Source organism: Erinaceus europaeus, chromosome 9 (assembly GCF_950295315.1).
Source record: "Erinaceus europaeus chromosome 9, mEriEur2.1, whole genome shotgun sequence".
NCBI lineage: Eukaryota > Metazoa > Chordata > Mammalia > Eulipotyphla > Erinaceidae > Erinaceus > Erinaceus europaeus.
In genome coordinates this window covers 76,154,071-76,168,254 of record NC_080170.1, presented here as the reverse complement: position 1 = coordinate 76,168,254, position 14,184 = coordinate 76,154,071, and the positions used below count along the sequence as shown (strand labels likewise).

The following is a 14,184-nucleotide window of genomic DNA, read 5'->3' as shown; positions in this document are numbered from 1 at the left end:
TATCTCTTTCCCTCTCTTTCCTCTCCCTCAATTTCTGGCTGTATCTATTCAATAGATAAATAAAGATAATTAAAAAAATTTAAAAAAGAAAGTAAATGTCTTGGTGGGGCAAGGTGTTGGCACAACTGGCTAAGTGCACATATTACAGTGTGCAAGGACCCAGGTTCAAGCCCCTGGTTCCCATCTGCAGGGGAAAAGCTTCAAGTATGGTGAAGCAGGGCTGCAGGTGTCTCTCTGTCTCTTTCTCCCCCTCCCCTCTCAATTTCTCTGCCTGTCTCTATACAATAATAAAATAAAAATATTTTTTAATATTTATTTACTTATTCCCTTTTGTTGCCCTTGTTTTATTGTTGTAGTTGTTGTTATTGATGTCGTCGTTGTTGGAAAGGACAGGGAGAAATGGAGACGGGGGGAAGACAGACAAGGGGAGAGAAAGACACCTGCAGACCTGCTTCACCGCTTGTGGAGCGACACCCCCCCCCCCCCAGGTAGGGAGCCAGGGGCTCGAACCAAGATCCTTAAACCATTCATTGCACTTAACCCGCTGCGCTCCCATAGGACTCCCAAAAACATTTTTTAAAAAGAAAGTACATGTCCCTTTTTGCCTCCATTGTATTGGGCAAGTTTTTTTTTTTTTTTTCTTTTTTAACCAGAGCACTGCTCAACTCTGGCTTATGTGCCTTAGGCATGATGAAAAATCTTTTGGCATAACTATTATGCTGTCTACCCAAACCACATTTTCTTTTCTTTTTAGAAATTTAATTTTAAAAGCTACTTATTTGTTTTAATAAGAAACGCACACATGCCAGAGCATTGCTCAGTACCGGTTTATGGTGTTGCCAGGGACTGAATTTTTTACTTTTTCTTTTTCCTCAGAGCATTGCTCAGCTCTGGCTTGTGATGGTACAGGAGATTGAACCTGGGGCTCTGGAGCCTCAGGTATTAGAATCTGTTTGCATTATGCTATCTTCCCCACCTGAATAGTTGATTTTTTAAGCCTAAGGTATTCAAGTCTGGTATGCTACTGTTAGTCTCCCTAACCAATTAAAAAAATGTTTGTTCACTTACTTGGGGAAGAGCTGGTAAGGGAATGAGAGAGAGAAAAAAGGCCAAAAACCAGAACATCATCCTAGCACATGTGGTGCTGGGAATCAACTCAGGATCTCATATTTGCAAGTTCAACATTCTATTCACTGCACCACTTCCCAGGCTGCACTGAGAATTATATGAAATAACTTTTCATAATACTGTGTGATTGCCCTATACCTTTATAGATGGTAGCACTGGTAAGCAAGGAATAAATGACCAAGATACAATTCACATGCCTCTTTCTGGTCATATGAGAGTCAGGGTATTAAAAAATACAAATAGAGGGGGCTGGGTGGTGGTGCACTTGGTTATGTGCACATATTACCATGCACAAGGGCCCCCACTTGAAGTGGGAAAGCTTCACAAGCCCTAAAGCAGTGCTGCAGATGTCTTTCTTCCTCTCTATGCCCCTTCTCTCTCAATTTTTCTGTCCAGTTAAACAAAGTTAAATAAAATGTTAAAAAAAGAAAAATGCAAATAGATCCGCAAAATAGCTTATCTGCATAGTGCACTTTGCTTCTCTTTTGGGCTCAAGTGGTCTGAAAGCCAGGATCCCCTTTCCCCTTCAGGGCTTCTTGCCCTGTTCCAAGATGGCACGGGAGGGGGAGGGGAGGGGGAGGGGGAGGGGGAGGGAGGAAGTGAGCTCACGCCGCTCCGGAAGAGAAGGCGGGGAAAGGCGGGCGGGCTGGCAGATGACCCACTGTGGGTGGGGCGGCTCGGCGGCAGCTGCGGTTTTCGGTCTGAGGCCTGGAGAACTGCCGGAGAACTCTCACACTGCCGTCGGGAACCCTCAGAAGCGCAGTCGAGCATCCCGAGCCCAGGGCGTAGAAGAAAGTCTCCCCAAGCGACTCGCCTCTGGCGGGAGAGGCGGCCCCGCCCCGGAGGCCTCCTTCCACCCTCTTCCTCACTGTGCGCGGGCGGGCGGTCCGGCCACCTTGGGAGCTGCGGAGGGAACTACTGATCCGCCGGACCGGTCCCTACGGCTGAGGATAGAGCGGAGAAGTGCTCGGGAACAGCCTGTCAGCCCCGAGGTCAGGTGGGCCCTGTCCGTGGCCCTCTATCCTGGGGAGCCTGCGACCACCCCACGCAGCTGCTTCTCCGGAGTTTGTCCCCAGCCCGCCTGGCGAGGTGGTTTCCCCTGTCGCCTCTGCTGTCCGCCTGCTGCCTCTACCCCTGGCCTCAAAAGTTTTCCCTTCGCGGGCAGGCGTCTTTTGTCCCCGGACCATTGGATGATTCCCTCTGCAGCCGCCGTGCGTTAGAGCTGTCGGGATCACCTTCAGTCCCATCTCACCACCTACTGCTCTGTTGGAGTTGCTTTCCCGCGCCCAGGAAGGGCAAGTGGACTGGGGAGTGAAGATGCAGGGGGCAGAACCGGTGTCAACAATGAAAGTGTCCGAGAGCGAAGGGAAGCTGGAGGGCCTGGTCACAGCGGTGACCCCGAACAAGAACAGCAGCAACAGTAGCTGTGGGGGTGGAATCAGCGGCAGCGCCAGCGGCAGTGGTAGCAGCCGCGGCGGCTGTGCCAAAGGCTGGCAATACAGGTATGGCCCAGTCTCCAGTGCGCTTCTCCAAGGTGGGAGCGGGGGGGTGGGGAGGAGACACTGGAGTCTGCATTTCTGCAGTTTCTGGTAGTTTGCCCAGAAACAACTGATAATGTTTTATTTGGACCCGGGATCTCATCTTGAGTGCTTAAGATTTAGTTTACCCATCTGCCCATTCAACAGGTATTTATTGAAGACTTGAAGAATACATAGATATGTCTGTCCCTGAACTTCCTTACAATCCTAGAGTTAATTTGACCTCTGGCTTAATTCTGTACTCACTTCTGATATCTGGATATGTATCTGGATATGTTAATAGGGACATATAACCATTTAGGATTTTAAGAATGAAGTCAAGTTATCCCAAGATGGTGGCGCTAAGGGAACAATTTCTTAAAGACTGATTCACCCTGTGTGCTTGCCTCCAGCCCTTTCTAGTTCTTGTGAAGTTTATGAGGAACTTGAAAAGGATTCAGGCGAAGACTTTGTGAATGGTGTAAATTAGTCGTGAAAAGCATTCATATATGTGGAATATATGTGACTGTATTAACAATACATTGTAGAAGGTTATAACAATGGTGAATGGTTGTGGGACAGGACATTATATTTATTTACTTCCTGTGAGATATTTGGACTCACTTCTGGAGTCTGCATGAAGCTTTTTGCAAATGTAATTTACGACTAACCCACATAAAATTATGACTTGGCAGGCATATTTTAATTTAATTTAATTTATTTATGAGAAAGATAAGAGAGAGAAGGAACCAGACATCACTCTGGCACATGTGTGCCGGGGATCGAACTCAGGACCTCATGCTTGAGAGTCCAGAGCTTTACCACTGGGCTACCTCCCGGACCACGGCAGGCATATTTTGATGTGATTCAAGAAAACAAGATAAAGTAATATTCTACGTAGTTAGAAGGCAGTTTTGTGACATATTCAACTCTTTAAAATCCCGTCTTAATTTAATTGAAAAATGAAACAGGTTTCTTAAAAGCACTGCGATGAGTTGAGATAAAACTATGCACTTTGCTCCATTACTTTCATTTTGAATCTTATTATTTCTTATGTAGGGCATTAATGGTTATATAATTTTCACACTGGAATCTGTTGTAAGCACAAATGTGAAAAGGTTATGGAGAGAATGTAATAGAGGAAATGACAACTAACAATGCAGGGCAGTCAAAGATTTGAAAAACTAACCTGCAGGTTGGGGGAGATAGCATAAGCATAATGGTTATGCAGACGCATGCTTGTGGGAGGTTTCTAGGTCCCAGGTTCAGTCCCCCCACACTACCATAAATCACAGCTGAGTAATGCTCTGGAAAAAAAAAAATCAAAAAAGAAAGAAAAACTTAATATGCAACCTCAGCAATATTACTTTCTAGTGTAGTTATCTCAGTCACAGTGAGCTGGAGTTAATTGTTTTACTTTATTCTGGGTTACTGTTTTATTTTGATAGAGACAGAGAAATTGAGAAGGAAGGGTGAGGGGGATATAGAGGGAGAGAGAAACTTTCAAAACTTGCTTCCTAGTTTGTGAAGCTTCCCCCTGCAAGTTGGCACCAGGACCGTAAACCCTGGTCCTTGTGCATAGTAATGTGTGCCACTGCCTGGCCTCTGACTTTATGTTATTCTTAAGCACATTCTGTTTAAGAAGACAAAAAATTTGCTGCCTGGAAGTCATAGTGGATGAGATCTCAAGTTGTACCCCTTGCATTCTGTGTACCAAAGTAGTGCTCTGGTTCTCTCAATAGTAAGTACATTTAAAAAAAAAAAGCGGAGGTCATAGGGGAGATAGCAAGAAAAAGAAAAAAGAGCAGAAAAAGAAAGAAAAAGGCAGACAACTATATGACAGTAACAGTCGGGTGGTAGCGCAGCGGGTTAAGCTCACATGGCGCAAAGCTCAAGGACCAGTGTAAGAATCCAGGTTGGAGTCCCCAGCTCCCCACTAGGCGGGGAATCACAAGCGGTGAAGCAGGTCTGCAGGTGTTTTTCTCTCCCCCTCTCTGTCTTCCCCATCTCTCTCCATTTCTCTCTGTCCTATCCGACAACGACGACAAAAATAACAACAGTAAAACAAGGGCAACAAAAGAGAATGAATGAATGAATAAATAAATATTTTTAAAAAAGGAAAGACAACAGCTACAGGGAGTCGGGCCTTAGCACAGCGGATTAAGCGGATTAAGCGCATGTGGTGCAAAGCCCAAGGATCATGGTTAAAGCCAGGGGCTCCCTACCTGCTGAGGAATCACTTCACAGGCAGTGTCTGCAGGTGTCTGTCTTTCTCTCCCCCTCTCTGTCTTCCCCTCCTCTCTCCATTTCTCTCTGTCCTATCTAACAACAGTAATAACTACAACAATAAAAAACAACAAGGGCAACAAAAGGGAAAATAAATATATAAAAAAACAGCTACAGTTAAAATTAAAAACAGATATTTAAGCCTCTGGCAAATTCAGTTATATAGCAATAAAACTCTTTCCTTAAAGAGGAAGATAAGTAGAGAAGGCACTTGCATACTGACTTTTAATTTCAATTTTCAATTTAACTTGTCCAAGGTTACCTTCAGTTTGATTTGTCTCTTTGTCCTCTAGGAGATTGATACAGCAGTTTGCTTCATTGTCTTGTGTTGCTGCCCCCCTCTTCCAGAAAGTTTCCCCCCTGAGGTTACAAGTTTAGACCTAAAAACAGTAATAGAAACCAAAATGCTTTAAACATGCTTTAGAGTGTGGTCTGGGAGGTGGTGCAGTGGATAAGGCTTTAGACTGTCAACCATGAGGTCCCTAGTTCAATCCCTGGCAGTACATATACCAGAGTGATGTCTGGTTCTTCCTCTCCTATCATTTCTCATGAATAAATAAATAAAATCTTAAAAATACTTTAGACACACTAATTCCATTTCTTTAACTCTTAATTATTTCTAAATTCAAGACAATTGACTATCCACACTAATAAAATGATGAATGCTTTTAGATTCTTTTATTTTATTTTATTTTTTATATATTTATTTTCCCTTTTCTTGTCCTTGGTTTTTATTGTTGTTTTAGTTATTATTGTTGTTGTTGATGTCGTCATTGTTAAATAGGACAGAGAGAAATGGAGAGAGCAGGGGAAGACAGAGAAGGGGAGAAAGACACCTGCAGACCTGCTTCACCGCTTGTGGAGTGATCCCCCTGCAGGTGGGGAGCCGGGGGCTTGAACCGGGATCCTTATGGCGATCCCTGGCTTTTGGTTTCTTATTTCAAGTGACTTATTTATAACTATGTAACTGTAACTATATATATTCATACATATATATATTCACTGCCTGTGAAGCGACTCCCCTGCAGGTGGGGAGCCAGGATCCTTATAGGGGTCCTTGCACTTTGCACCATGTGCGCCTAACCCGCTGCCCTACCGTCCGACTCTGTTTTGTTTTTTTTTAACCGGAGCACTGTTCAGCTCTGGTTTATGGTGGTGCAGGGTACTGAACCTGGTACTTTGGAACCTTGGGCATGAGAGTCTGTTTGCATAACCATTATGCTATCTACCCCTGCACTAGCATAATGGTTTTGCAAGACTTTCACACTTGAGGCTTGGAGACCCCTAGGTTCAACCATTGACACCAACATAAATCAGAGCTGAGCAGTGGTTTAAAGAGACTGTTATATGCTCTATCATTGAACTATGTCTTTGGACACATCATTTCTTCTTACTTTCTTTCTTTCTTTCTTTTTTTTTGTTAATAAGAGAGTCTCTATTTGAAAAAATTGGCCTAGAGAAGTGAAATTCTGGTGATGACATTTTTTATGTGTGTATGTGATGAGAATTTTTGTTGTTGTTGTTGTTAAAAGATAGAGACGGAGGGAGAGGGAGAGAGAGAGAGAGAGAGAGACCAACCACAGCACAGAAGCTTCTTTTAGTGTGGTGGGGGTTGGGCTACCATGTACCATAGCACATGGCAAAGTAGTACATTATCCAAGTGAGCTATTTCCCCACAATGGGACTTTTAATTTATTTTATTTTGTTGCCCTTGTTGTTTTATTGTAGTTATTGTTGTCGTTATTGTTGTATAGGACAGAGAGAAATGGAGACACATGAGGAAGACAGAGAGGGAGAGAGAAAGATAGACACCTGTAAATCTGCTTCACCACTTGTGAAGTGCTTCCTCTGCAGGTGGGGAGCTGGGGGCTCAAACCAGGATCCTTACAGGGGTTCTTGTGCTTGGCCCCACGTGCGCTTTACCCGCTGAGCTACAGTGGACTTTTAAGAATACTCTCCCACAGTGGACTTTTAAGAATACTCTCAAAGCCCAGGAAGTTGCACAGATTTGCATATGTTAGAATGATGCTCTGGTGCTCATTCTTCCTCTCCCTCCCCCGTGTGTGTGTGTGTGTGTGTGTGTGTGTGTGTGTGTGTGATTTTTTTTAAACATTTATTTATTTACTTATTTCTTTTTGTTGCCCTTGTTGTATTGTTGTCATCGTTGGATAAGACAAAGAGAAATGGAGAGAAGAGGGGAAGATAGAAAGGGGGAGAGAAGACCTGCAGACCTGCTTCACCCCTTGTGAAGCGGACTCCCCTGCTGATGGGGAGCTGTGGGCTCCAACCGGATCCGTATGCTGGTCTTTGAGTTTTGTGCCTCGTGTGCTTAACCCGCTGCGCTACCGCCCAATTAATTTTTTTTTTTTTTACCAGAGCACTGTTTTTACCTTTTTTTTTTTTTTATTTTTTTTTTACCAGAGCACTGTTCAGCTCTGGTTTGTGGTAGTGAAATAAACCTGGGACCTTTGATGTAGGCGATAACAGTATTTCAAACCTTTTGCCCCCCTTCAAGATTTTATTGGTGTTGGACGGTTGAGCACTCAATTAAGTGCAGTAGTACTAAGTGCAAGGATCCCAGTTCGAGCTCTTGGCTCCCTATCTGCAGGGGGCTCACTTCACAAGGTGTGAAGCAGGTCTGCAGGAGTCTTTCTTTCTCTCCTTCTCTCTGTCCTTCCCTCACCTCTCAATTTCTCTGTCCAGTGAAATGGGAAAAAATAGCTGCCAGCAGCAGTGGATTCGTAGTACAGGCACTGAGCCCTAGTGATAATGTTGGGTGCAAAATAATAATAAAAAAGATTGATTTTCTAATGATAGGAGAGAGAACCAAAGAGCTGGCAAAATAGCTTATTTGTATAGTGTGCTGATTTACCATGTACACAACACAGTTTCAAACCTGGTCCTAACCACACTGAAGAAAAAAATTATAACTGCTTTGTTCAGTGTGGTGGGGACCAGGCTCAAACCTGGGTTGCATCAGTGTAGTAAAGCGGCACACTATCCAAGTGATATCTCTCTCTCTGCTTCTCTGTCACTATCTAAAATAAAGGGGGAAAAATCATTAAAAATTTTTTTTAATTAATTAATTTATTTTCCTTTTTGTTGCCCTTGTTGTTTAACATTGTTGTGGTTATTAATGTCGTTGTTGTTGGATAGGACAGAGAGAAATGGAGAGAGGAGGGGAAGACAGAGAGGAGGAGAGAAAGACAGACACCTGCAGACCTGCTTCACTGCTTGTGAAGCGACTCCCCTGCAGGTGGGGAGCCGGGGGCTCGAACTGGGATCCTTACACAGGTCCTGGCGATTTGCGCCATGTGCGCTTAACCTGCTGCGCCAACGCCCGACTCCCAAAAAAAATCATTTTTTCTTCTTCTTCTAGAACCACTATTATATGAAGGTTATTCCTTTTGATGTTGTCCCATAACTCTCATAGGTTATCTCCATTAGCCTTCTTTTATTATTTACTTTTTTTGTGTGTGTGTATGTGTGTGTGACCATGATTATTATGATGCCACTGCTCTTAAGGACAATTTTTTAAATAAAGATTTTATTTACTTATTAGTGAGAAAGGAGAGAAAGGAAGAACCAAACACTGCTCTGGTACATGTGCTGCCAGGGATTGAACTTGGGACCTTATACTTGAGAATACAGTGCTTTATCCACTACACCACCTCCTGGACTACCCTAGGACAACTTTTTTATTATTTCTATTCTTTGTGTGAGAGAGAGACTGAGAGACCACAGTGCAACTTCATGATTCATGGAACTTCCTCTGATACAATGTGGTATCCAGCAGCATTGTTTTCAGCAAAGTTGCAGAGGTCATCAGAATGGTCCCTGACTCAATTAAGTGCACATAATTTATATGCTGTAGTTCCACCCTTCTCTCCCATCCCCTGCTATCTGCTCCTTCTCCTTTTCTCTTTTTAGATGAGAAGAAGAGAGAACCAGAATATCACTGACATATGCAATCCCAGGAATCTTTTAACTGTGAAACTCATGCTTGCAAGTCCAACATTTTATCCAGTGTCCAATCTTTTCCCACCAGTTTTTTTTTTAAAGAATCTAGTTCTTTTAAAAAAATATTTATTCCCTTTTGTTGCCCTTGTTGTTTTTTTTTATTGTTATAATTATTATTGTGTTGGTATTGATGTTGTTTTTGGATAGGACAGAGGGAAATGGAGAGAGGAGGGGAAGACAGGGGGAAGCAGACTCCCCTTCAGGTGGGGAGCCGGGGCCACAAACTGGGATCCTTACGACAGTGTGCTATGTGCACTTAACCCGTTGTGCTACTGCCCGACTCCCATAAATAGGTATTTTTCTATGTGTTTAAATACATGGGTCTAACTACTAAATTTATTTCTGTGCTATATATATATTTTCAGACTTCTACCCAATTACTAAACTGTGTCTATTTGCTAGTGAGGAAAAGAGATCTGCCTGTCTGTTACTGTCAGCAGAGAGACCAAAATAAAAAGCCAACCCTTCATGTAATCCAATTTGCTCTTCAGTTCCTCTTTTGGGTCGTTCTCTTCTGCTCACTTTATAAATAAATGGCATATTTGCAGATTTGTAAATTCTTCTGAAAGCTGACATAAAGAATATAAAATGGAATGTGCACATTTTATGAATTTTAAACATTTACTATGAAAAAGAGGAAGGGGCAAGGGTAGATAGCATAATTATGTAAAGTGACTCTCATCCCTGAGGTTCTGAAGTCCCAGGTTCAATTCCCTGCACCTCCATCAGCCAGAGCTGAGTAGTGCTCTGCTTTAAAAAAAAAAAAGGATCCAGAATTAAGTTTATTTTCCTTCAAAAACTTTAATACTAATAAATTGACTTCTTTACCTAGTTATAAGGACCACCCTGAACAGTTGTAAACACAACTGAGGTCTTTCTCTTTATTGATTTTTTTTTTTCCCCTCCATGATCCTTCCAAAACAACCCTTGAGGTAGGTGTTCCTAGTTTCATTATTCTGGGTATACACAAATATTAGGATTAGTTAAGCAACAAGAGAGCTTCACACATATCAGAGGCTGAAAAGTATCTGCTGTATTAGTAGACTACTAGTAAATAATGAAACGACCATGCCTTAAATAAATTACTTGACTTGTAACCTTGGCCAATTCATCTTGACCTTTTTTTAACTATAAAATGAGAACAATAGCGTCCCATCTTCCTCCAAAGTTTCTTGTAGAAATTAAGTGTGCTAGAAGTGACCTTATTATAGATATTTTGAAGACAATTGTTATTACTTCCAAAGTCCTAAATCTCTCAGAGCAGGTCGATTATGCCACTGAATCACTCTGGCAAATTAGTTCATTATGCACCAAACATGTTCTCATATGCACTTCAAATTTTCTAATCAGTATAAAATGACTAAGGTCAATTTTTACTTCCATTCCTCAATAACACCTTCTACTCTTTCAGTCTTCTTTTTACAGTTTCTTTTATTCAGTCTACTGACACATTTCTATTGGTATCTCAGGGCTAAGCCATTGAAACTAATCTCCTAATTGCTCCTCTTGCTTCTCCAACAATCCCAGACTCTCAGCTTTAGAAACAAAATTTCACCAGGAAAAGAATATAATATTTCTGCAAAAGTATCTCAGTTCTGAGGTTCCAAGGACCCAAGTTCAATCTTCCATACCCCCTTAAGCCAGAGCTGAACAGGACTCTGGCCAAAAAAAAAAAAGCTGTTTTTCAATTGTCCACTTGTCAAATCATTTCCATAGTAGGTAACTTTCTGGAATCCATTTCCTATTAGCATCTGTGAGGGGGACCTTCTTAACTTGGCTCCCCATGATTCCCACTTCCTGGTATTTACACATACCCACCAGGACAGCACACACATACACATATATATCAGATAACAAGTTAAGACAGATTTAGAAAATGAGTTGACTGACTGCAGAAGAGTTAAATTCCAGCTGAGGAAAAGAGCCGATATTTGTTGAGCCATTACCATGTTGAAATATGTTTCAAAAATATATATCATTTGAAATGTATTATGTTGTATTCTTTCCTCATAATTCTGCTTTGATGAATGTTCTTAACTCTGTTAATAGATAAGTACACTTAATGGCAGCTAAGATCACTGGATTTTTTTTTCTTCTAAATGAATACATAATCTTTTAAAAAAATATTTTAAAAAATTTGACAGAATTTTAGAGAGGAAGAGGGTGATAGGAAGAGAGAAAGAGAAGCACCTGCAGCTCTGCTCATGAAGTTTTCTCCCTGTAGGTGGGAAGTGGGGGCTTGAACCTTTTTTTAAAATTTTTTTACCAGAGCACTGCTCAGCTCTGGCTTATGGAGGTATGGGGATTGAACCTGGGACTTGAGAGCCTCAGGCATGAAAGTCTCTTTGCGTAACCATTATGCTATACCCCCACCCTTGAACCATTTTTTTTTCTGTTAATCTCTCTCTCTCTTTTTAAAAAAATTTTTATTTGTAAAATGGAAACACTGACAAGACCATACGATAAGAGGGGTACAACTCCACACAATTCCCACCACCAGAACTCCATATCCCATCCCCTCCCCTGATAGCTTTCCTATTCTTTGTCCCTCTGGGAGTATGGACCCAGGGTCACTATGGGGTACAGAAGGTGGAAGGTCTGGCTTCTGTAATTGCTTCCCCACTGAACATGGGCATTGGCAGGTCGATCCATACTCCCAGCCTGTCTCTTTCTCCAGTGGGATAGGGCTCTGGGGATGTGGGGCTCCAGGACACATTGGTGGGGTCGTCTGCCCAGGGAGGTCTGGGCATCATGGTAGCATCTGGAACCTGGTGGCTGAAAAAAAGAGTTAACATACAGAGCCAAAAAAGTTGTTGACTTATCATAAAACTAAAGGCTAGAATATTGCAAATGAAGATTTGGAGTCTCTGTTTTGGAAATAGCTTGTAGGCCTATTTTAGTTATATTTCAAAAGGACCCATAACTATACTAGTTTTTTCATGAGCCTGACCTTTGATATGCAGGTGTACCTAAGTTATTGTCTGAGGAGATGATATCATGGCTGGAAAAAGGTCTAGAAGGCTGGATCAGGGAAGAGAGTAGCTCCCAAATATGGGAAAAGTTTGATTGTTGACTGTAAACCCCATTGATTTGATCTGATCTGGGACCCATACTCAGCATAGGAGCCTTTGTAACCTCTGCATTCCTGTAGGTCTGAGCTCGCATTCTGTGGTCATGAGTAAGAATGTTCCGAGTTGTTCCAATTTCAGGAACCATCTTCTACAGGTGGTAGATACAGTATGTTATCCAATTGCCCTTTGGAGGATGGAACATTCTCTACCATTGTTGATCCACATTGACGGCAAGGTCCTCTACCATTGTTGATCCACATTGACGGCAAAGGGGTCTATTATGTTGTTTCTGATGGAGACAGTGACAATGCAGAGAGGAATCTATTTGAGTTGAATCTAAATCTTGCACACAGTAACATATATGCTTAACTGAGAGTGTCATGCCCTGGCCCCCACACTGGATTTCAAATCTCTATCTGTGCGGTATTAAACCAGACAGTGAATAACTTCGGCTTTTCCATACAGAACTTTCCATTTTCACTGAGTCTCGTTAAATAGTATCTATCTGAAGGATTTCTCAGTTGTCTGAGATAATCAAGTTATGTATAGGATTGTTTTTGTGTTTAAGTGTTTACTGTTTCATTGCATTTAGAGTTTCACATGAGAGACAGCCAGCCAGATTACTACTTTGGTATACACAACATGGGGGATAGAACTAGAAACCTCAGGCATTCATGTCTGATGTGCTATTAAGTCCAGCTGTTTCCCTGCATGTTTTGTTTGTTTGTTTTTATAGGCAACATTTTACAGCTGTTTCTTAGTGATATATATATATATATAACTGCCTAGCAAAACAAGTACTCTGGGGGAGGGGGACAGCTAGAGTTAGTGATTTAAAGTATCTCAAAATGATGTTATTTCCTTCCTTCTTTCCTCCTTTCCTCCCTTCCTTCCTTCCTTCCTTCCTTCCTTCCTTCCTTCCTTCCTTCCTTCCTTAGCATTGCTCAGCTGTAGCTTATGGTGCTGCAGAGGACTGAACATGGAACTTTGGCACTTCAAGCATGACAGTTTCTTTGTATAGCTCTCATGTTGTCTCCCCCTGCAGGGGGTATAACTTAATTTTAGTCAAAATGCAGGCTGAGAAGAGCTGGAATATTATGTTCTTTGGAGTTTTCTGTAGTATCTTCAAAATTCGTAGGCCTTTGTATTCTACCCTATCATTTATTATCTGCTGTTTTTTTTTTTTTTTTGAGGGATCAATAAAGAACATCCAAGGTGGGGGGGATAAAGAACATCCGGAGTGGGGGCCTAATAGTGGCTTACCCAGAGGAGGACACATATTTCCGTGTGCAAAAAACTGAGTTTGAGCCATTAGTCAACACAAAGGAGCATCTGCAGGGGTGAGGTATGTGTCACAAGTGATGAAGCAGTCCTGTGGTATCTCCTGTTGTTATCTCTAGTTTTCTGTCTTTCACCCTCTTATCAAAAAAGAAAAGAAAAAAAATAACCACTGAGAATGGTAGAGTCATGTAGGCACTGAGCCGTATGGATAATCCTGATGGCAAGAAAAAAGTAAAATAAATAAGTTAATAAAGAAATAAATAAGACTATTCAAATTTGGGGCCAGTTGAGAAAGAGTACAAAGGGATCATTCAGCATGCAATAAAGTGATCAAATTTTTATTTATTTATTTTTTTTGCCAGCAGTTTTTTTCTGGGGCTTCACACCTGCATGATTCCACTGCTCCCAGCAGACTCATATTTTTAGATAGAGTATGAGAAACAGAAAGGGAGAGATACCATAGTACTACTCAACAACTTGTAAAGCTTTCCCTTTGCATGATCTCCCATGTGGTAGCCAGGGATGGGAACTCAGGTCCTAAGGCATGATAAATATGTGTGTGTTCTGCTATGTGAGATACTTACCCCCCACTCTTCTTTCTCTTTCTCTCTTCCTCTTCCCCTCTCTTCCTTTGTTCCTTTCCTGAAACGCAAGTATCCTGAAATTTACTAGATTAACATTATTGTTTTGGAGACAGGATCTCATATATACGTGGTTTCACCACTCTTGGGCTGACTTTTATTGCAGAGACAGAGAAAGAGGGAGAGACACCACAGCACTGCTCTACCATTTGTAGAGCTTCCCCCAGTGCCACAGTACTCCCATATAGTGCCAAAGTTCTAACCCAGGTCTTCATTCATCATGAGGCACACACTGTACCA

The 14,184-nt window shown here is 42.0% G+C and overlaps 1 protein-coding gene across 2 annotated transcripts in view; it reads left to right on the top strand.

Annotated features, from left to right (window-relative positions):
• The first annotated feature begins 2,441 nt into the window (after window positions 1-2,441).
• OSBPL11 (oxysterol binding protein like 11) overlaps window positions 2,442-14,184 on the top strand; it is an 80,845-nt gene continuing 69,102 nt past the window's right edge. For both annotated transcript variants that reach the window (XM_060198214.1, XM_007537012.3), the window contains exon 1: window positions 2,442-2,630. In XM_060198214.1, the coding sequence (XP_060054197.1) occupies window positions 2,446-2,630 (185 nt within the window). In that variant the 5' untranslated portion in view covers window positions 2,442-2,445. The remainder of the gene's footprint in view (window positions 2,631-14,184) is intronic.